The 23,652-nt window shown below is 39.3% G+C and overlaps 1 protein-coding gene across 2 annotated transcripts in view; it reads right to left on the bottom strand.

Annotated features, from left to right (window-relative positions):
- The window catches only part of gukh (NHS actin remodeling regulator GUK-holder), a 108,582-nt gene that overhangs the window by 22,623 nt on the left and 62,307 nt on the right, over positions 1–23,652 (bottom strand). For both annotated transcript variants that reach the window (XM_086910402.1, XM_086910403.1), the window contains exon 2: positions 3,471–3,721. In XM_086910402.1, the coding sequence (XP_086766528.1) occupies positions 3,471–3,721 (251 nt within the window). The remainder of the gene's footprint in view (positions 1–3,470; positions 3,722–23,652) is intronic.

The following is a 23,652-nucleotide window of genomic DNA, read 5'->3' as shown; positions in this document are numbered from 1 at the left end:
TCCATCGCTCGTGGTCGACGGGTGAAAATGATTATAGCGGTGATTAATCGTTTAAGTTGTAAAGTAGTATGTATGTATGTATGTGGAAATAATTAGACGAGTGTAATATCGCGTATTCAATTCCGCAAAGTCCACAATTAACAATTCGCTTGATTTGGCAATTCTAGTGTGTTAACAAGAATATATTAGACGGTAGTAATTTTGTTCGTTACAAGTATGTATATTAATTCTAGATCAAAGTTTAATTCAACCGACAATTCACTTGATTCCAGCGTTAATAAGAACGCGAAACTTTTGGGCGAGCACTCGAGAATTATTCGAGGGCGATCACGCTCTTTCCTTAAAAAAAAAAAAAAATCGCACGCAATTTAGAAAAGAGGTAAAGACGTGATCCAGCTACGTCAGCCTTGAGTCACTCCTCTATCCATTCCACTCTATTAAGCAGGTAGCCCGAGAGAAAAACGTCCTGATTATCGCCGTGGGAGATTCGTTCGCCGATGTAGCGATGGCTTTCGAATCACTTCGAGTCCACATTTGTACGAATTACGTGTATGAAACGAATCGCTTCGATTCGAAACTTCTTAAATCGCCAAACAAAATCTATTCGACGCTCCAAAATTTCTAAGAATTTTCTTTCGATTATTACACGATGGATCCGTTCGATGGGGTTAAAAATTTGAGATCGAAACCGTTACTAGCAAACAACCTGCTGCTGCACAGCCTTTCCTCGAAGGACGCGTGCATCGATAAATCTTAGCGTGTGGCTAGAAACGACCCGGAGAGGTTGATAAGTGAGGTTAGAATAGAGGTCGTCACACGAGCTCGTGAACTTTGCCTCCGGGGTATCAAGGATTCCTCAAGGACGCCCCGCCATTAAATCTTCGTTTATCTGAGGAGAACGTAACTTGCGTGCGATAACCGATTTCCTCGGATGCGAAAGGGAGGGGTCATCTTTTTATCGCGCGCCTATCTGCTGCGTATTCGGTTGTGTCAGAAATCGGATTGGATACGACCGAAAGACATACACCGAAAAATTTCCTTTCGTTTTCTTCTTTTGATCACGCGCGAGAAAAAGAAATGGAGACTGATTGTTTCGAACATGGACCATTTTGAAAAATTCAATTGAGAGAAGAGTTGTGCGTGCGTTGATGGTCGGTAGTGCGGCACGAATTTCGATCGACGATCAAGAACGGTAAATTATATATAAATAGTGTGATTTTGAAAGCCAAGTTCACTTCTATTCTATAATATTCAGATTTTAAGTGATTCTTCGCGTTTAAAATTGATCTTCTTACCAGATGGCCGAATATAAACGTAACCTCAATCTGAGATTCCATTTCCAAGAATTGATGAGAATAGAGATGAACGTTAAAGTGGATCGAAGACCTACATCTCGAAAGGAGATTAAATTTTTAAATAATTCGATCGATGACTTTCCATGAAAATCCGTATTCCATTCCAGTTTTTAAATCGTTAAATTTCATTATTGCGTTGTTTCATACAACTTCGATTGTCTGGGAACAAAAAATATTCTTTGAAAACAGCTACTAACTATGCATTGTAATAAAACGCGATAAAACACGATATTAGAATAAATTTAGGGTGGAAAATGGAAATAATTTTTCCTTCCACGCAATATATTTCGATTATCCTTGGAAACCAGTTAATCCAGCATAAATCAAAAGTCGTTCGGTGTAGAACGAAAGGGGAGAGCGAAAAGAGGAATGAATTTCCGTCGAGCTTTTCGTGTTTTCTTTACTCTTTACCCCGGGACGAAGAACGAAACATTCGAATTCCAACGTCACCGATCAAAGAACTCTGAGACCCTGATTTCCTTCTCCCCTCGATCGAGATCAGCAGCGTCTCCTTTTTCTTGTCAATATCGGGGAACGCCTTCTTGCCACGAGGGACAATGAAAACGGGGTCGCAAGAGGGAAAAGGAGGGAGAAGAAAAATAATAATAAAGAAGGGAGGGGGATCTTCTCCGAAAGTTCTGGAAATCCAGGAGAAATCGACGAGGGTCGATCGAGTTTCGATAATGGCCGATTGTTAATGGCGGTGCGTGACCATGGGTGGAGAACTGTAATACGAGCAGCGGATTTATGGCTCGGGTCGCGGCACCGAGTCAATTAACCGTTTGACAGGGCAATGAAACGAGTTCCAATTCCATTTCGTGAAATAACCGTGCAACCTCTCGATGCTGGGTGTGAGACGAAGGAACAAACGCTCCATCTTCCAGCTCAAACGGAAATATATGTGTGTGTGTGTAATGGTGGATTTGTATGCGCGCATCATGACTATGTCTAATTTTATTGGCCAGGTGGTGGTCGGGTTCTACGAAAAATTTTGCTTTTCGATTCTTTCACCGATGATCGCGTGTGCACACGTTGTAAACACGCGACCATCTGTACATCATTCTTCGTTTCGACGAACATTTCGAGTTGATCGGGGATATCACGAGGATGGATTAAGTTTAATAGATTCTTCGAATTCTATTTGACCTAAAAATAATCTATTTCGATTTATAAACGAGATAATGGATCGAATGGAACAACACGAGTTTGTATAATAAAGCGTATAGAAAGCAAAAGATTCGAATCAACATTGTTCTCGACGAAGCACGATCGAACGAAATCAAATCACGTGAAAAACTTTCCTCGATTAACCGCTTTAACGGCACTAATTAAAGGACGAATGAAAGTAAATAATACGGGAAAAATACATTGTCGATAATAGCCCCTAATAAGAGTAAATCAGAAGGGATCAGAGAAGTCGGATCGTGCGTTATTAACGGACTAATGCATTAACGGAACGGAGAATGCAAGGGAACGATACGTATCGTTATATGGCTCCCGACCACCGTGTAGAATTCAATGTATATCTCCCCGACTTCCCATGACATCTCCCATTGAACCACGGCCCTATCGTGGCTCGGCCACACCAATGGGATTATACCTACGATCTAGCAGAGATACGAGACTCGCAGCCTGGCTAAATCCAATCCTTTCGTGCCTCTGGTTTACGTTCGCACAGGTGTATCGTTGCGTCGAGCCAAAGATATCAAACTCGAGAACAGTTGTTGTCCCATTAATTGATGGGGAGAAAGAAAAAAAAAAAAATTGAAAAAGAACAAGATTTTTACCGTTTCTTTTTTTTCGAAAAATTTAACAACGAAAATGATTTTTTTCATTCTTTCTAATTCTTTTTTTAAAGGTCACGCGTGCTTTTCTGGATGTATAGTTTTCTGGATTAATACAAATTGTATTAAAAATTGTCCAAAATTTTCTAAACTATTATTTCTCCAATTGATTAAAAATAATCGCATAAATTTCGTTTCTGTGAATCCTCTCGATCGGTTATTATCATGCAGTCGATAGGTGAGGAAAGAGGGAGAGAAATAATTATGATGGGTAATCGCCTGTCGAGGCTAACATCGAAACGAGCATAGACGCGGAGGATATCACACTTACGATCCTGGATTCGATGTCGAGACTTTGGTCTCGCCTTCTCTTGCCAAGGACGGGCGTGCAGAGGAACATATCCATGGAGCTGCCATCCCTTCTCAAGCTATCCAAACTTCTGACAGCGACTATAGCGGCAGCCTCGTACAATTCCCTCAAGGCTTTCGGCCTGGTGTCCGATGTGAACAACGCCGTCGATGGTTTGTTAACCATGTGAAAATGTTCCGTCCTCGTCGCGAACGTGCAAATATCCGATTCCGCTGAAATTACATTACAGTAATAGAACAGGTTAGTAAGACATCGTTCCACAGATTCGAAGATGTTCTTTATATTGGATCGATGCTATAAATATTTTCTTTTCTTTTCTTTTTCAAGGTAACGATTCATAAGAGATACAGCTCTCGGTTAAACTTCGAACTATTTAAGCTTCGTTCCTTTGGATTTTTATCGAAATCTGCGAAGACTAATGTTTTAATTACTGTAAGTTTTTTAATAGTATCGTTCGACTTTTACAATGGCAAATTGTCAGGTTGAAAAGGTAATATTAACGATGCTTGACAACGTATGTCGCATCAAATGTTGCCCATAATTTTAACTCGTGTCACCGTCGCGCGTAACAATTAAATCAAAAGAACATATCTCATGTTTCATTTCCTCCGGGGCCACGTTTAATTCGATGTTTCCGGCGCTCTCGACCGTGGCACACCTCAAACTAACAGGCTAAATCTTTTAACAAACTGCGTCGTCGAGAACTGTCGCCGAATTGAAACATAATACGATGTAAGAACTCTACTTTCACTTGCGTCCTATAAAATATACTATAAGACACGGGAGAGGCGATGTTTAAAGAAGAAATCTAGGACGAAGATTTTATAATGTCGTGTTATTATATTACAAAGAGTATAAATGATAAATACTTTTTTTTTTTTAATCGTGCACGAACGATCATAATAATAATAGTTTCTTTTTTTTTTTTTTTCAAGTTACATCACGCGTTCTAATTTCAATTGCTTTGTTATATAAATGTATGTAATCGTAAATTTAGCATAAAAATCATTGATAATTTTTCGATAGGAAAATAACAAATTTTATATCGTGTCTGTGAAATGAAGAGATAAAATGTTTCCTCTTCTTGCAAAGAAATCGAAATGGCACGTATTATTCTTTCTATTTCTCAATTTCTTGAATAAAAACACGGAATATCTTTGACCCGTTTACCAACAGCAATTAATTCGAACAGAAAATGAGAAAATAGTGGCACCAGACGTGCAATCTCGTCGAATCTCACGGAAGTGAATCACTCTCCCGATTCAATCTCTTCCATTCTCCGCCGACGTTCGTGGGAGATTATTGTTATAAAACAATGCAAGAACACCGTAAACACACCGTTCTCTCCCGATTAGTTTCGTTATTCGTCTAATTGCTGACCTCTTTGGCCGACGAACGGATTCGTACGATCGTGACAATGCCGCCAATGTTCCTCCCTGCCACCCTCCTCGATTTCGCCCATTAAAGCGTGCCTCCTTCTTCTTCCTTCCCCGTTGTTCTTCCTTTTGTTTTTGCACAATAACGCGAAAGGGTCAATCGCGGCCATTGTTCGCCACGCCACGCGATAGGGTCGTGCCATTCTTTTCACCCAAATCTACCCTTTCATTCAATCTCTACCCTCGCTTCGCAGATGATGGCGAAATAACGAAATTTCGAGGTGTTTCGGTGTCCGCGAGGATGTGCGAAAACCATCTTCCGTTTCCATCATTAATCACCCTTCGCTACTTTTCCGCCGCATCAAAAATGTGCACAAGAAAAATTGTTGTTTCAACGGTGTTTATTGGAAAAAAAATTGATGATAAAAAATATCGATACAGAATTTCCATAGAAAGATGTGCAATAACTCCACTCGTCATATCATACGATACAGTATTTTATGCAGAGACAGGCTAGTCGCCCGTAGTAGCGAAAGGGTTAATAGATTTATATTTGTAAAAACTATTTCGAAAGTTTCATACGAACGAGTTAATTATCTCGATCTTAAATGAAATGTCGAGGATTCGATTGGAAAATGATAAAATAAAAATTATAATTGAAAGATCATTTTGTGCCAAGAAAAATAGTATGATAAAAATGGTACTCTTCTTTTTTTTTTTTTATGTAAATAAGATATTTTAGATACAGCGATTAAAAGTAACTTGTAAATCTAAATCTTTCACGAAGAATTGTGCGATTATTAATCCTCAAGAGGGTCGAAAAACGTTAAAAGAAAAAAATGTACCCGATAATTTCGATAATACAACCGAATACATCATGATATATCGTCCTCGCGTAACAACGATTTCTTCCCTTTTTTTTTTAAATCTCATCTCGTATTTCAACCGCGTATAACGAGACACATGTTGTATTCGAGCATCGAATAAACGATACAGTTATCCGATATATTGGGCGCATAAGTGCGATGCACACACACACACAGGGCGTGCAATCAGAGCGGGCAACGAGAACAAGTTTTCATTAGCCATTATCGGGGGATCTTGAACACCGGTAACTGGCTTCCGCCACCGTTTCAATGAATTAAGAGTTCTCCCTTAACGGTTTGTCACGGCGTAGAAGGTGGTAATATCGCACCATCGCCTCCAGCGATTTCTGCCACTGTTGATAAACACTAAAGCGACGCGTGCACGTACGCCTCGAAGAATATCGATGGGGAGAAGGGCACAACCGAACCAGTCTGATTCGATACAATCGGCCCGTAAAGTATAATCTTGGCAGCATATCCATAAACTTTGCGTTTACTTCCATTTATACCCGCCCACTTTTATTCCTCCCAACTGAATTGGGTCAACGAAGGGATGAGAGAAAGAAATTGCTGATGATTTAAATAACTTTGCAGAAATAATTTCCCGGGATTTGAGAATTTTTGGAAAGATGGAATATGATATGATGGGTTACAGTAAAAGTTTGCACATCGTTGCTTTCATTGTAATATTAATACCAAATTAAATTAGGATTCTAAGTTTCGCGAACAAATCTCAATGGATTAAAATTGCTTTAAAAAAATATATATATATATATACGATTTTCTGTAAAGATAATCTCGAGCAAAGTTTGACTGGATGCGCACAATTTTCGAAAATTAATTTCGAAACGATCCGTCCGTGATGAAATTTCATCGAGGAAATCGAATATCCGGAACGGTTATTCGCCTCAGTTTCGATAAGACGAATAAGAGAGGCGGATAAACTTGCTACACTGGACAAACCGTCTCGTTTAATCGTTTAACGATTCAATATTGCCGGTGTCAAAGGGGTGTGGACGGAGAGTAGATGCTTGCCAGGCCGGATAAATGTGCGGGGAGCGGGATTAAATGCGTGACGGGTGTTGGGAAAAGAGGGGTTGGACGATGGTAGTTTTTACAGACGCGAGAAGAGAGCGAGTTACGAGTCAAGGTCGGCTGCACAGGTTGCTCGGTCATGAGGATAGAAATATGACTGGATATACTGGCGGTAGTAGATATATCTGGCGGTGATAGTTGCGCCACGATTTCGCTGGTAGCCACGGGTTTACGGTTGAATAATAGGCGTCCAATTGAACGTTTGACGCAATCGAATCGAATCGATCCAATCATTCCGAATGGATCGTATCTCGAGTGTGTAATTGAAATCGATACTGCGTTATTAACGGAAAATGGAATGAAAAAAAAAAAAAAAATTCGCCAAGAATCGTACGGTTTTAACGAAAGTTCAAGGAACAAGCAAGAGATCGAACGAACAGAACGAATCGAACAATCTTTCGATCCAATTGAAATCTTCCACAATTGAAAATAAAAAGACAAAAGCAGCAAAATTGGAAAAATTCCACGACGAAACGAAAACTGACGCAATGGATAAAAAAATCCAAAATTGCGAACCTAATCGAAATCTCCTACAACTGAAGATAAAACCAAAATTGGCAAAACGAAATACGTACGTAAGAAAAAAATCCAGAGGGGGGGAAGAAAAAAAAAATTCGACGACCAAAACACTGGAGAAACGAAAGGCGGCGATGGAGGAGGGAGGAATAAGAAAGCGGAGGAGGAGTAGAAAGGCAGATTTCCGATGGTGAAGAGCCGGTCGGGCTGTGGGAGGTCCGATGAGCCTCGGCTATGCAAAGTGGCCCGAAGGGCCGCTCGCGCGGACCTTCACAGAGGCCGACAGCCGGTTCACCGGTTGCTTCGCCCGCCTTCAGCTCAAACCAAGATATCAGAAGGCGTGTAATTCGTGGTTGCTTGCCGGCTACGTGAACGTAGAAATTTACCAGTCCCAACCGGCATACCCTATCGATTCTCTTCCTCTCTTTCTCTCTCTCTTTCTCTCCATCGATCTTACGAACCGATCTCAATCGGTACGAAACGTAGGTCGACTCTCGGTTGGCGTGGAACGAGTAGCTGGATCTGTGTGTCGTTGACGCGCGAAATGGAGAGATTTTATCGGTTTGTCGACGGTGGAAAAGCGGCCGATCCGCGTTGACAGAAACGCGTGCTCTCCGCACTCCGGTTTTTGACCCTGTGCACATTGAAACGATACGATGGTGTCGATCGAAACGGATGATAGCGCGATCAACTCGTACGACTTGATTTAGATGTAGGTAGAATGCGAAATGAGAAAAAATATGGAGCGTTGTATCGATCGATTTAAAGAGAAAATATTAGAATTAGATCGTTTATCAGATTCTAAATTTTCTTCCTGTATTTGTATCGTTTGAATGAATTTACTTGAAAAAGGAATAGACTGAGATGAAAAATATTCAACATCGAAGGAGGGAGGCATTGATCTCTCTTAACAAAATGTTTTCTTAATAAACGTTTCGATCGGATGATCGTCGCAAAATTGTCGTTTAAGGAGGCCACGATCGAACGACTCGCGAAACAAAATTCCCCGAATGAATGAATATTCAGCCACCACTCCCCTAACTTTATAACATCGCAGCCTCCAATCTCTGCTCGACGCGAGCCGAACGACCGGTACACGCGCTCTCGGTTACGTTAAAACTCGAATATATTATACGAAAGTTGCGATCATGCGACGCGGTGATCGTCGCATAAAACCGATGTTTACACTGAAACCACGATGAAAGGAAGGTGATCCGCGACCGAGACCCCTCGCCGGCCACCTGTTATTTCAAGTCATAAATTCGTCAAAGGGATCGTTTAAAATATTTCCACTCGTATCTCGTTAAAATGGCTCTATATAAAACGGCTCGAGCCATTCGTTGTAAAGCGAGCATTCCCTGCCTCGCTGTGGGAAGCGGTTAATAAAAAACGATACGAAATTTGCATGTATTCCGCGGGTGGTGGCTTCTAAACGGGCCGGTTAATCACAGACTGGGAACCGATCGAACACCCGCAATTAGCCGATATTATCGGCCGTGGGTAACAAGTGTAAATCAATCCGCGCGAATAATTTCGAGGATCGATGAATTTCTTAGAATCTCGGAAAGCGGCTTCCATAGAATCTCGAAGATTAATCGGTGTATTTTGCAAATGGAATCGCGTAAATTTTCACCTCGTTCCGAAGCTGATAATTCGAGAGTATATACGGCTGTGTAATAACTATATACCTTGCGTTTCCTTCAATTTTTTAACACTTTCGCTTTGGCAATGCCTCGGTAATGAAACGAACCACGATCGAGGAGTTTTTTTTTTGTCGACGAAAACTTCCTTTAAATTACTTGCTTTGCATTTTTAGTACGTGTCCTTTCACGAAAAACGAACGTCCGAAACCGTTTCTCGGACCTTATATCGTGTTTCTCGACGCGTGACGTGTATTTTTATAAGAGTTACGAGGGCTACAATATTCAGACGTAACACTTTAACGGATAATTGATACATTTGATATCGTAAATTACCTGTCCGTTATATAAATACGTCGATACTTTACTGTTACGCGAAAGGCCTTAATCGACGTATAGTAAAACTCTATTTTCGTCAACGTTCGTTTCAAGAAAACGACGTATTATTATTCGATCCGCTTATCCAAATCTTAATTAGAAAAATTAAAAATAGCGAGATATAATCAATAGAGATTCCTATTACACGAGCGTACACTATTCGTCGAACTGTAATAAAATTTCATCTTGAACCCATTTTCAATCCTACGATGATTTCATACGTAACATACGATCCACCTTCGAAAACGCAGTCCCATTCAAAATTAAACTGCCTCTCCGTAACCGGACACCGCACGTTTTACGTGAGACCGTTAAGGAGCGCGATTCTTCCACGTGGAACGTGGAGAGAACAGAGAGAAGGTACGAAGAAGGCTCGCGACACGCGTCTACCATCCGTGATGCGAAACAGTGACGGATGGCAGGGGAAGACGCGCGCCTGTACACGAGTACACGCGGCCCTCGATGGACGTTGCACGTTGAGTTCTCTCGTAAATGGCGAACGGACTGCGGCTTCAGGACTCCGTGTAATTGCGGGTAAAACAAGAGCCCTCGGTGTGGGTCCCTGTTCCACGCGAGCCGCATCTACGTTTCGGAACTCCAACTCTTTTGTCCGCGATGTTCGTTGAGAAAAAAGAGAGAGAGAGAGAGAGAGAGAGAGAGAGAGGCGAGGGAAGAGCGACAGAGAAAAGCAGAGAAGAGAAAGAAGGATGGATCGTAGGTAGGTCGATGAAGAGGGAAAGAGTTAAGATCACGAACGGGTGGATAAAAGCGACGAGAAAAGTGGTTTGGTGAAAAAGAAGGGGAAGAGAAGTGAGAGAGAGAGAGAGAGGAGGGAGGGAAGAGGGGAAAGGGACGGCGAGTCGAGCGGCGAGAAGAGAAGGAAGGAAGGAGGGTGGAGAGAGAGGAGGATGGAGTCACTCGAAGCGGGGAGGAGGCGAGGAGGAGATGAGCGAGAGGCAAGGTGAGGTAAGGAGGAATGCGGTTACGGTAGATCGCGGACCAGTCCCTCGCGTACAGGTCCTGCAAAGCCCGACAGGGACCACGAAAAACGAGCAAAACGGAGACCGCGTGGCCCAACCGCGTGTGCACGCGCAAGCGCGCCGCAGGAGGATCTCTGCTCGCGCCATTCACCGAACGGATCGACCGTTGTCTCCATGGATTTCCATCGTTTTCCAGCACGCGTGTCGTCCGTAAGATCGGCTCTGCGTCGAGATGGATCTCTCTTCTGCGCGAGATGCTCGCACATCTTTGCTCTTTTTTACAACTTAGCTGCTCTTCTTCTCCTTTCTTTCTTTCCTCGTCTCTTCTTTTTCTCTCGTTTCTTCTTCTCGTGACCTTGCCTCTTCTACGGATGGAATCTTAATCGGTTCTCGGATCGGTCAGTCGAGCGAGAAAAATGAATTGGTTGGGACAAAAAGATCGTGTCTGAAGATTGCGCGATTGTTTTTCTTTTTTCTTTTTTTTTTTTTTCTTTTTTCTTTTGTGCAAGTCATCGATCATGATGGCGGTGATCCAAACTTGGAAAAAATTTAACAACAGAGATGTAGAAAAGTTAAAAAGTAGATTTTCTTAGGAAACGCGAGTTTGGTTTGAATCTTGCGTTATCTCGCGAATGAAATAATATTATAAAAAAGGAAAAGAAAAAATTATCCTCGAAGTACCGTGCCAAATCTATCAAGGCTCGAATAAACGAATATCGCGATCATTCACCTTTTGGCCGACACATAAATTTGGCTTCCTTGTGAAAAAGTGAACCAATATTTCACTGAAGCTAGTAGTAGATTTTCTTATCATTGAGACAAGAAGAGACGGCATCTCTTAGGATCAACGCTCGTGAAAAATATCCAGCATGATTACTTGGCTGCATATCGGTGTCGTAGAGAAAAGTAACTTATAGTTTTGCGAAAATATTTGGCACGTTTACAAATGTTCCCTCTGTCTTTGTCCAAATTTCTTATCTTATGGTTGAAAAAAAAAACGTGGAAATTTATTGAATTCGTTATCCGCGCCGGTTTTTTTTTCTTCTTCTTCTTCTTCGTGTTACATCTCGACAGGATAAATTTACCACGAATTTGAAAGTAAGATTATTTTTACGATGTTACTTAAAAACGTTTCTTACGAAACGTACGAAGTTATATCAGAAGTTGTTTGAAATCTAGAATTATATAAATCCACATCGCATATTTTTTTCTCTAGGCTCTATGTCTTCTTAAGAAGCGAACGATGCGTGTCGAAGCGCAGAATATCGCGTAAAGAATTTTAAAAAATCATGGCAAGTAGCAAAGAGCGTAATATATTAAGAGGACGATAAATCAGGAAAAAAAGAAAGGAAAAAGTTTCGTGTCTATGATTACGTTGATAGCGTTAAAATGTATCGTGTTATCGATAAACAAGTAGCAATTAGAGACGTAATACATAAGCGAGTGAAACAGGATTTGCGAGAGAAAACTAGTTGACAACACGAATAAACATCGTAAAACCAGAATGAGTCTTTACGCCTCATTCGTAAAAGTGTTACTTAGAATTCGAAGAACTTCTGTTTTACGACAACGTACGGACAGTGTACGGTCTGTCACGCGCGTATCCATGAATGATATTGATCGGTATCGAAAATAAAAAACCATCAAAAATATTTTTACATGAATAATCTTTGACACGTCGTGTCAATATTTCGAGCGGATGAATTTGAGAAAAATTTTCTTCTTTTAAAAAGGATCATCCTCTCTTTTTAACCCATTTCCCGCGCTGTTAAAATTGGTTTTCAAAGAAATTTAACGAAATGATATGAAAACACAATACTTGTAAACGCGTATCTTTCGTCGAGAAAGGGGCGCGTCAACAGGTCGATTTCGTTTATTTCGTTCAAAGTTAAACAACCGTAACTAAACAACTCGTTCAACATCGCCACCTCCCTGACGTATTAATTTCCCCTCGTAATAATTACCGAAGGCGTACACGTCTTAAAAAGTTCAATATCATCCCGTGGTCCCGTGGTGGCCACGTCATAAATCTCGATTACGCTTCTCCTGCTTTTATTGCGACCTAAAAAAAGCCGAGCCGAGCCTCGTAGGGAGCGTGGACCGCGGAGAGACAATAAGGTTCTATCAGATTGTCTGGTCTGGTTGGTTGACATGACTGGAAATCCCAAGATCGAACGATACCATCACAATGGAGAGCGCGCAGGGTTAAGAAACACGCGGGCCATCGGCAGAGAAAAAAAGGAGGAGGAGGAAGAAGAAGAAGAAGGAAGAAAAAAAGGGAGAGGGAGAATGTGAGCAGAAGACGACGTACATATACGAATCGCCTTACATTGTGGCTTATTAAAAGCGAAATCAAGGGCTTAATTAACCGTCCTTGTACGGTTGATTTTAACGATTCGTTTAATGGCAGTGGAAGATTTTCATTATAGATAAAATAAACGTTTGACTTGTATGCAAATCTTCGTAGACGAATTGCACGATAGAATATAGTTCCTTCGAGCATGGTTTCGAACTATACCTATGAGATCTCCCAATTTCTTTCTAGACGAAATCCACCATGTTTCACGAAGATGATATTATAAGAATTAATTTCCTTATTCTTTTCTGTCAAAAACTTACGAAAAATGGATATACAAAAATCCTACAATACTATTAGAAATATTATTAATTTTACTCGATGTAACAACGATCACAACGAGGAGTTCAAAATAATTTTGAAAAATTGCGAGTATCGTTCCTGATTTCCAATAAAATATGATCCAAGAATATATATATATATTTTTTGATTATTTTATTAATTGCAATGCAATCCCCCGAATCTTTGTTTCAATTTCCGTATTCGAATCGAATTCCATCGGGGAAAAAAAGTTGAATGAACGACGGCCTTGTCTGACCGTGAAACGATCCAGCGTTCGTGATACCTGATAACGAAACGACGTAACCCGGGGGAGGAGGGGGAGAAATTGAGTAGCAATCGAGCGGAAGATTAACAACTCGTCCCGGCTGACCGATAGGAAGCACGTAAGACTACGATCGGAACTGTAATTAATGCCGGAGGCCGATTCGAGGGCGGTACCAGGGAGGAGGAAGAAGAGAAAAAGAGGGAAGTGTTGGGTTCGAAGACGTAACGGCGTGGATCGCAACGAGCGACCACTCGGCCAACACAGGAAGTGCATTGTACTATTAACTCTGTTTAGAGTTCGGTTAATTGAAGATAAACCCCGTGGACGCGCTTCTTCTTCCAGTTGGCCGTGTAACGAGCCGTGTGTTTACGGGTACACGAGCCGAGCTGCGTATTAACTATTGTTAACGCGTATCGTGTAACGGAGATATAATTTATATTCGGTGGCATTCTTTCTCAGATAAGAGATGAAAACGGATTGAAAGGGAGGAGGTAACTCGAGTTTTTTGCGATAAAAGTTATATATATATATAGATCATTTTACGACGAGAAAAGTTGATAAAAGTGAGAACTATAGAAATGGAATAAAATTATGTGTAGTTGTCAAAAATATTCTTGAAAAGTTTCATTCTCAATAAATAAACTGTTTGAAGATTGAACATTTTATGATTGGAGGGAATTTTTTTATTGAGAAAATCTATCTTGGACGAGAAAGAGATTAACAAAAATGACTTATTGTCACGTTTCATTTAATTTTTAATTTAAATGACTTTCTTTTCTTTCTTTCACAATTAACGATAATAAGTGGATGATTCAGGTATTATCAAACAATTTGCAGACTCATTCAAACTGTAATTTGCATCTCGTTAGTGCCTCCGCAATGGAATATTTTCATCGCAGTATTTTTTTATCTTAATTATTCTCTAATCACTTGTGTCTTGAGCGAATTAAAGTCTATAGGACAACCTCACGAGTTAAATGAAATAATTTAATGGGACAGGGGGAGCGAAGAATGTGTGTCACATTAAAATACAAAGGCAATGAGAGGAAAACGAAAGTCAATCGTCTCAACCCTCCGAACGGATCGCAGACGATGACTAGGTCATCTTTGACCCGTCATATCATTTCTTTACTGCCTTTCAAAAATAACTTATTTTCTTAAAATATCTTCATTCCAAAACTTTGGAGAAACTCGTGGAGAAATTATAAAACTACAGAAACTGGGCTACGATATGATATAAATTATAAAAGTATTTATTGAAAACTATTATTCAAATTTTCCAATTATTCAAAATCTAACGATATTTTGCATGCAAATTTCTTTCTTTATTACAAAAACTTTGGAAATTCATAGAAATTATAAAACTACAGATTCTACATAATATAAATGATAAAATCATGTATTTAAAATTTATTAAAATTTTAATTTTGAAAAGTAATACCGGTTTCAAGGTATCCAAAAATATATATATATATAAGAAAGAAACCTTGGAAAAGTAGAACGGCAAAGCTCCCATCCAACGCTATCATCTTTCCTCGAGCGCAACGCGACTCTCCACAGACGTCATTTACGGACGAGACGATCGGCAAAGATTGTTTCCACCGCGCGTAACACCGGTGTGTCGAATCGATTTCGCGACAAACGGTAACGGGACAAGCAACAGTCGAATTCGAGGTCCTGTCCCAACAATGTCGAAGAGTTACGGTATCTATATATACCGTAGCAGAGAAAGAAAGAGAGAGAGAGAGAGAAAGAGAGAAACCGGCATTCCAAACGGCGGAGAGAAGGTTGGTCGCGTATACCGGCCCTCCTCTCTTAACTCTCCTTTTTCCGATGAAATACAATCTTCGACGTATTATGCCAGTGTATACGTGTGTCGTGACTTTTAGTTCCAGCCCACACAGTACACTGACCCTCCGATGCAACCGAGTATAGTGCATATGGTATCGTGTATTCAGTACGAGAGGAATTGCATTCGAGAGGGAGCTCCCTCTCTCTCTCTCTCTCTCTCACACACACTCTGACTATCTTTGTATTTTTGTCTACACACTGTGTGCGCGTCTTTCTCGCCTTAAGACCATCTCACGATTAACTACCGCTTCGAGGAAAATGTCTCTTTGACGGGTTAAGCAGCTTTGGACACGGCTAGAGAAACGCATCGCCCCGACGATGCTGGCCAGAATGCTTCGTTAGACGGCCATTTATTATCTCGATACAACGAGTTCGATGAGTGGAAGATCCAGTTTATAATGACCACCACGAGCTAATGATATTGGCCATTGGTAATAATTGTGTTTGAATTTTATTATTTTAATAGTGCAGGGATCAATGGATGGATCAACGATGAGAAGCAATACTGAGAGTTGGCCATTAATTGAGAAAGGAATTAGTTAAAAATTATTATTTAGCTAGTTATTGTAGTTGATCCGTTTTTCATATAATTTCAATACTTTATTATTATTATTATTATTAGATATCGAATAATAAATTACTGAAATAACTTATCGAAGTGACTTTATTCGTAAGTTCGATTATTAAATTTTCCTCATCACTGGATCTAGGGCACGCTTATCTATGTGTATTCGTCGCACTTTACACATGTATTTGTATATTCGATAGATAGAAATTTTTGTAAACATTATTGAAGAAACGAAGCTTAAAATTTCTTCGAAAATTCTTTTCCCAAAGTAGATTTTTACGTACAAACATTTATTAAATTGAATAATCTGGAAAAAAATATATAGCTCGATATTTTTCCAAGATAATTCTTCGATAAATAAATTGGAAATTTAATAAATACATCCTGTGGAAAAATTAACCGAGTTGATCGATATTCTCCAAGTTAATTTTACACTTTAACGGTATAGTATAACGTAATTTTACTTGTGCACAGATTCTTGTTCATATGCGTTCAAAAAATAAAATCCATCCTGTCGAAAATAAACGAACGTTTGGTTATTCGAGAGATACACTCTTTTCCTAAGCTTTCCGTCTTCGAGCGAGAAACGAGTTGCGAGGGCAAAAAGAAGGAAATCCTTATTTCGAGGAGATAAGGTGACGAGGAAAATTGGGTCGAGAGAAACATGGATACGTATCCTCAGACCGGAAATTACGAAATAAATCTTGCGTCACGTCAACGTCAGCCTCTATTCCGTTTGTCGTACGGTGTTATGAAAATGTTTATGGCCCATCTCGGCCCGATTCGAAAGCTGTGAAAGGATTCTTAAGCTTCCTAAGAAAAGAGGAGGAAATTGAGTAACTGAACAGGTGAAAAATGTAACGACATAACGAGCTAATCGTATGCTCTCTCGTTGCTAATAGGAAAGTCTGGTATACTGGAGAAAAGTAGGTGAGTAATTTTAACTTGCTTCGTGATATATAATTTGGATTGGATGTAAGAAATTTCGTACGATCCGTGATACTTTTAATTTATTAAATATGGTTTACTCGCACACCAATTTAATTATACAGTTTTCCACTATGTATAATTCTAGATAACTTAGGTTTGGTGGTCGTGAAACAATAAGTTTCACAAAGTGGAAGAACTCCTTTTGCAGGAACAAACGTATTTCCATTTATCAGTTCTTTCCTTATACGATTTAAACAACTTTGTTATTTTTTTCGTAACGAACGCGGATTAATTAGAGAGAAGAATTATAATTAAATTTATAATCGTATAAATTGTATGAATAAATACGATTCAATACGAAATTAATCTTTTCTTCGATAAATCGAAAAATATAATTGTACGTAATTGTACAATTGTATATTGTGTCTATAACGTTAAAACAATTTAATAATGGTGATGATAATAATCCAAAAATTCTTTGAGTATAATTTCCAACGATTAAAATTTTTTAAATTTCATCCACGCGCACTCGTGGAACTAAAATATACCGTCCAATTAAAATATTCCATTCACTTGATACAACATAGCAATTATAATCGAGCAAGAAATATATATATCACTATACAATTATATACATGTATACAAAATTTTTATTTGTTGTAAGGATGTAATTTTTTTCCTTTTTTTTTTTTTTTTGCACTAATAAGACGTGATAGCTCCGACGCGAAGCAATTTTGTTGCAAAGCCAGTGGAGAGTGCGAATGAAAAAGGAAATTCTACCGACACGCTTCGTGGCTGATTTCCATCAGAAGCTTAATGCTACGGGCAATGAGTCAGCCCGGAGTGTGATGATTTTATTTAGCAAGCTACGCGTTATTTCCAACTTAATGAAAACTGCATCGAAGGAGACTTATTTTTTCATTTCTTATTACTTTTTTATTTAATATCGCTGAGACGAGATACATTGGACAGAGAAACAGAAATTGATTAAAGGAAGCGTCATTACGATCGTGTAACTTGCTACTAGCGCCACTACATCGATCGTAAAAATATATCTATTTATTGAGAGAATTGAAGACGTTTCTGTCCAATCTGTCGCACGTGACTTGTTAAAAACCAAGTTTTCGAATTTACTTTGAATTCTCGTGATTCAAAGATCCACTGGAAATTATATCCATTTTTTTTTCATAATAATTTGTTCCTTTATCGCTATATTATCTTTCTATTCTACATCCAATTACATTTTTTCATTATATAATACGAATCAATTAATTATAGAATAACAACGAGATGGACATTTGATATGAGAACGAGAATACGAATTAATTACGCGAAAACTTCTTGCTAAAAAATTATTACTCTTCTTAATTCTATCGATAACAATCAAAAAAGTTATCCCAATATTTAAACGCGTAATAATCATTCACGAGATGGATATTACATATTGAAGAAGGCAAATATGAATTTATTATATTTTACACAAAAACTACTTTTAAACTACTACTTTCCTTAATTCCATCAAATATCAATAATCGAATAATCGAAAAAGTCATCCCAATACTTGAACGCATAATAATCATACGAACCAATTAATTACATTTTACACAAAACTACTTAAAACTACTTACTAAAAAAATTATTACTCTCCTTAACCGTCAATCCATAACAGTCAAAAAAAGTTATCCGGATACTCGAACACTCGTAACAATCATTCGCGCAACGAGATGGATATTTCACTCGAGAACGCGGACACGCGCGCAATATCGCTCCACCGAATCTTCCAAGTGGGATTACCGGCCGTAAGTAATGCTAATTAAAGTGGCGTGTACACCTTCGCCAAGCTTTAACGTCGTTCTCACGATCACTCGCCGATCCAAAGAACACGTTGTTCACGTTGAACTTGTCAGTTGCTTCGGTTCATCGTCAGCTTCCATCTTGGGGTCATTGAATAATTCATAATTTACGATCGCCTCGTTAAACGCGGAAAAATCGCATTGCCGGGCGACAAAACGTCCGCCACCCCCTTCCCCTCCCTCCCCACCACCGGACAAAAGTTTCGAAGTCGTCAAACAGGTTTTCGCCCGCTGGGACAGCCGCTATTTCGTTTTAGCGCCGATACCGATCCGATCGAAGCCTCAAACAACGGAATCACGACCACTTTTTCCCTCCCCTCCTCAGCTTCCTGCTCGACCCGATCGCTTTTTCCGGGATACGATTTTTCCCCGCTTCGCTCGAGAAGCTTATCGGGGAATCAGGGTTATTTCGCGTTATCGAGTTCGTGGAATCGTTTGATGTTTCCGTGAGAATAAATCTTTTTTTGGGGGGTAAAGGGAGAGAGAGAGAGAGAGATTCGAGCAAATTCGATCAAACGTTTTTTTTACGTTGAAAGAATTCGAGATAGATGTGTACGATCTAATTGGATCGTTGCGCGATAACAATAAATCGTAGCTCGATACTTCTCGATGCGAAACAGAGCATCCCTGAAGGAGTTAATGTATTTAGGAGTTTAGAAATTCGTGGCCATTGAGCGAGTTCTGAGAACGGAAATTTATGAACCGAAATAGAACGCGTGGTTGGATAAGAATAACTTTATATCTTTGCTTGCTGAGCCAGGAAATTAAACTTTACGTTAATTTCCAAGTGGAATGGAAATTTCGTGACCAACAATGGGTTTTGGAATATTACTGGCAAATGTTTGCACACCCGGTGAATCAGACACCAACGAGTCAACGATCCACGATCATTAATCGATCTTTTGTATTCGTTATCTTTTGTGGTATCTCTTGTCTCTTCAAAATGGATAACGGACATAGAAAGTCGTGTTTGAATCGAACGAATCGAAATTACATCGTATTACAAAACAATTTGCAGAGTAACGTAAAGCGCGAATCATTTCCAATCAATTTTATTCCTCGTTTTCAATTAAAATCTCCGTAAACCAAAAGATAAACTATAATCCCCAACATAAATTCTTTCTCCTCGCAACGCGCAACCATTCTCCAAACAATTTCAATCCTCTCTTTCAAACTCTTCTTCAACTAACTCAATACAAATTTTTTTACGTATCTCCAACTCTCGTCTCTCTTCCCCAACTTACTTCAAACTTCTTCCTTCGAGCGTTTTCAAATCAAATCCTTTCCAAGAAAATTATCCTTCTTACGAATTCTTCGAAGCCAAATATCATCGAAAAATATTCAAACAATTAAACGATAAAAAGGAACTTTCCTCCTTAATAAAAATTACCGATCGAGATACAAAACTCGCGTGATATCGTTATTCGCATCCGAGATTTCGATTCACAGTCCGTTTCGATCGCGTGGTCGAAACATTTAGAAACGGGCGGCAAATGAGGTGCGTGGAGACGCGGTCGAACAATAACGTTTATCACGGAAAGGTCGGACGGGTGTATAAAACTTGCAAACGGTTCCCAGTCACGATTTTATCGGTGGAGCGGCCGATCGATCGACGCTGGTGCGGGGATCCGGCCGAGATACGGCACGCGCGAACGAATCCCAAGTTTTCCTACGGCGCTGCTAGTTTTCGCGGCGAGGCATCGGCGAAACAGCCATGCGCGAAGCAACGATTCCACGCCGAGACAAACCCCGCACAGAGCGAACTGGAACACGAAACAGCATTTGCTTATTTCGAAATCTCGCTAGAAAGCGTGTTTTATTCCTTTAATTTCGCGTGAATCGATTATACGGGTTTTAATTGCGAAACTTTCTCTGAAATAGGAGAATAAGTTTTGCACGAACAGTGGGTCGTTTAAAGGTCTCAATCGCGGATACGTGTTCGTGTAAATTGTATTCTTTTGAAAATGGTAAACATTTTAAAATTCATCGATTCTGAAATTATTATTATTATTATTATTATTATTATGCATCTGTTTTCCACTGTTAAATATAATTAAATATTTCGATTTGATCTCTGTGTCTTTTGTTGTGTGAAACTTTTGAAATCATCACTCTATGTTTTGTTCATTCTTTTCATAAAGTTTCATATTCAGCAAACATATTTATTAATGAAAAGATTTCCTTTTTTTTAATTTTTAAAGTATCGAAATCAATTTATAAATATTTTTCTCTATTCTCATGCAAATGAGACAATTTCAACGCTACGTACCCTTTCATTTTTTTCCCCTACGCAATATAAAACTGTCACTTTATGCACGGCTCTCGCTCAACAATGCAGAATCAAACGAGTTCGTTCCCGATTCATTGGGAGAAACAAAAAGTGCGTACACACGTCTCCTATTCATCGATCGTCGGATACTATTGTCCGCGTGGAAAGAAGACGAAAAAATAAAAAAAGACAAAAAGAAATAAAAAAAAAGTAGCATCATCAATAGTTGATTTCTCGAGGAGCAGATTCTTCTTCTTCTTCTTCGTGGTCATTCTTCATCCGATCAAAGCAACCATTCACGAAGTCGTCTCGCGCGACACCGTATACAGTAACCGTTTTCATTGGGTGATCCCGTCGATCGATCACACGGAATAAAGTTCTGGCGCCCGTGAATGCCACTTGTCCGCGCGCCGGGACAAAGGGATAAAAGCCGAGGACACTTAGTCGTTAAACCGAAATGAGATTAGGACCAATTGCCCCGACAGGATATTCAAAGTGCTCGACGAAACGACCTCCTCCTCCTCTTCGTCCAATCCCCTATTAAATTCGAATGCATTCCAATTCATAACGATCATTTTCCCGATCAACTCGCCCATCCAGGATTAATCCTTTCGATTTCGAATATATATATATATATATATACAGAGAGAGAAGATTGTGAATTTAAAGATTAAAAATATACACGAGTTGGATTTTAGGGAGATACGATTCTAAAAGAGGTGAAAAAATTTCGATGAAAACGACTCCTCGGTTTTATAGACGTCTTTTATCTCGATAATATATATTTCGAGAATATTTATACTCGAGAAACGAAAGAGAAATCGAAGGAAAAGCTTCTCCACGTTTCTCGAAAGGATCGATACGCTAGTTTCCTCGGAACGATCCTCGAACAAATTCGTCGATCGAAGACGAGAACAAGCGTTGCGCGCTTGGCAACACGCGCGACAGACAGGATCGTGCAATGAATCATGCGAAGACCGACGTCACAGGGCGCGTTTCCATCCACCCCTCTCTCCATCTTTCTCTCCACGTGGCCGTCGTCCAGCTTCCATCCGTGTATTTACGCCGCAAATCATGCCCAGCCTTGTAAATCGGCCCGCAACCGCGGATAAATGATAGACATTGCGCGGCCGGTGTTGCATCACAGACTCTTCTTCCCTATTTGCATAATCTGATCACGTCGTGTTAAACAAGCGGTCGGCGATAAATTGGTAATGGTAATCGAGGATTCAAGGTTCAATGGGATTTTTCAATGGGAATCGGATTCTCGAGATACTCGTCTTCGAAATGGTCGACTTTTCTTTTGGCACGAATAATTACTCTTATTGGATTGGATTATTTTTTTTTTATGTAAGAATAATAATAATAAAATTTTAAAGAGGAAAGTATATATAGTTTCGTTTCGTGGAATGGATTGTTGAAATACAATTTTCCTCGTAATTCGATGATACAACGGTACGATGAAACGGTTAAAAAAAAATGACAAGTCGTGCTTACGTACATTCGATCGACGATAGAGTAAACATAGGAGGTTCTATTTATTCTGCTCTGTCGTTATATCCAAGTTTCTATCCCATCGCTTTCACCCGGTGATTCGAAGTGGATGGTAGTTGAAGTACTGAGATACGCGTACAATGCTCGTAACATTTTCTTCCATTATATCTATTCGTTTGAAATTATATCGATATAAGCTTGAACTTTGTTTCGCTCGTTCTATATAGATCTTCGTTTCTTCGGTTTCACAACACTTATGATCGACGATGAAATTCGTTTTTGCAACAACAAAAAAAAAATATATATATATATATAACGGTATAAACGGTGTTGTTATCTTTTTGATATTTTATTGTACTTTGATCGAAGCGATTAAAAAATTATTGGAAAACGAATGATCTAAGAATTTTGTAAAAGATTATAAAATATTTAAAATAAAGAGCCTCGAAGAATTATTATTATTATTATTATTATTATTTTCCAGAATCATGGGAGCATTGATCGGAATTCCAAGTTGTTTCTGCGCCCTTATCAATGAAAAATTCTCGTCAATGAAAGAAAAATTTCAACGAGCAATCCTTATCGAACTTTACTTTTCAATAACCAACCCAGAAATCGATCGATAACGCGCAAAGCTTTCGCGTTATCGCGACCGCGATAACCGTGATCTTTCTTTACCTTTAAAACAGGTATGTGGGATGGTAATGGTAAACACAGAAACGACCCTTTTTCCCCCTTTCTATTTAAAGCGTCTCGTATTTCACTCGCCTCCGATCAATCTAAATTCCAATATCTACATTCGATCTTTTTTATCCAACACTTGTTTGGAATTATTTGAAGATCAATTTGTTATTGTTATTCGTTCTATTACTTGTCGCGTACAGTTTAACTCTTAGATAAGAACATTGTTATCTTCCAATAAATTCGAATAATCAATACTTCCGTCTATTTCGATCGGGAAATAATTGCATTGGCAAATAATTGATCGATGGAAAGAATCGAAAATAATTAATTGAATTCGCAACTAGCTGTATCGATATTAAAGTTATATTCGTTTAATATCTGACGATCGTGAAAATCACGAATGTATCTAATTGAAATTAGGTTCTAAAATGTCTAACCGCGGTTTCATTTCTTCTCAAAATAAACATCAGCTAAGAAGAAGAAGAATCTGGGTGAGGAAATCCGGCAGGAATAATATTTTTGGAGCAATTTCACCGTCAACCCTTCCATCCCATATCATGGGAAAGTGTTTCTTGTCACACCGAGTGTCATCCTCGCTGAATTAATGAAGCCTCGCTCGCTTGTTGCGCCACGTGGTCCCCATATTATTATTACACTCCATACCAATCTGAGAGGGTGACGATCTCCAACGAATTTATAACGTTCTTGCTCGATACCAATACAAGTTTCTGAAATCTGAA

Source organism: Apis florea, unplaced genomic scaffold (genome assembly GCF_048593485.1).
Source record: "Apis florea isolate Af1SG1 unplaced genomic scaffold, ASM4859348v1 contig_3170_pilon, whole genome shotgun sequence".
In the NCBI taxonomy this organism is placed as follows: domain Eukaryota; kingdom Metazoa; phylum Arthropoda; class Insecta; order Hymenoptera; family Apidae; genus Apis; species Apis florea.
The sequence above is the reverse complement of the archived record's forward strand: the minus strand, read 5'-3'. Positions and strand labels throughout refer to the sequence as shown.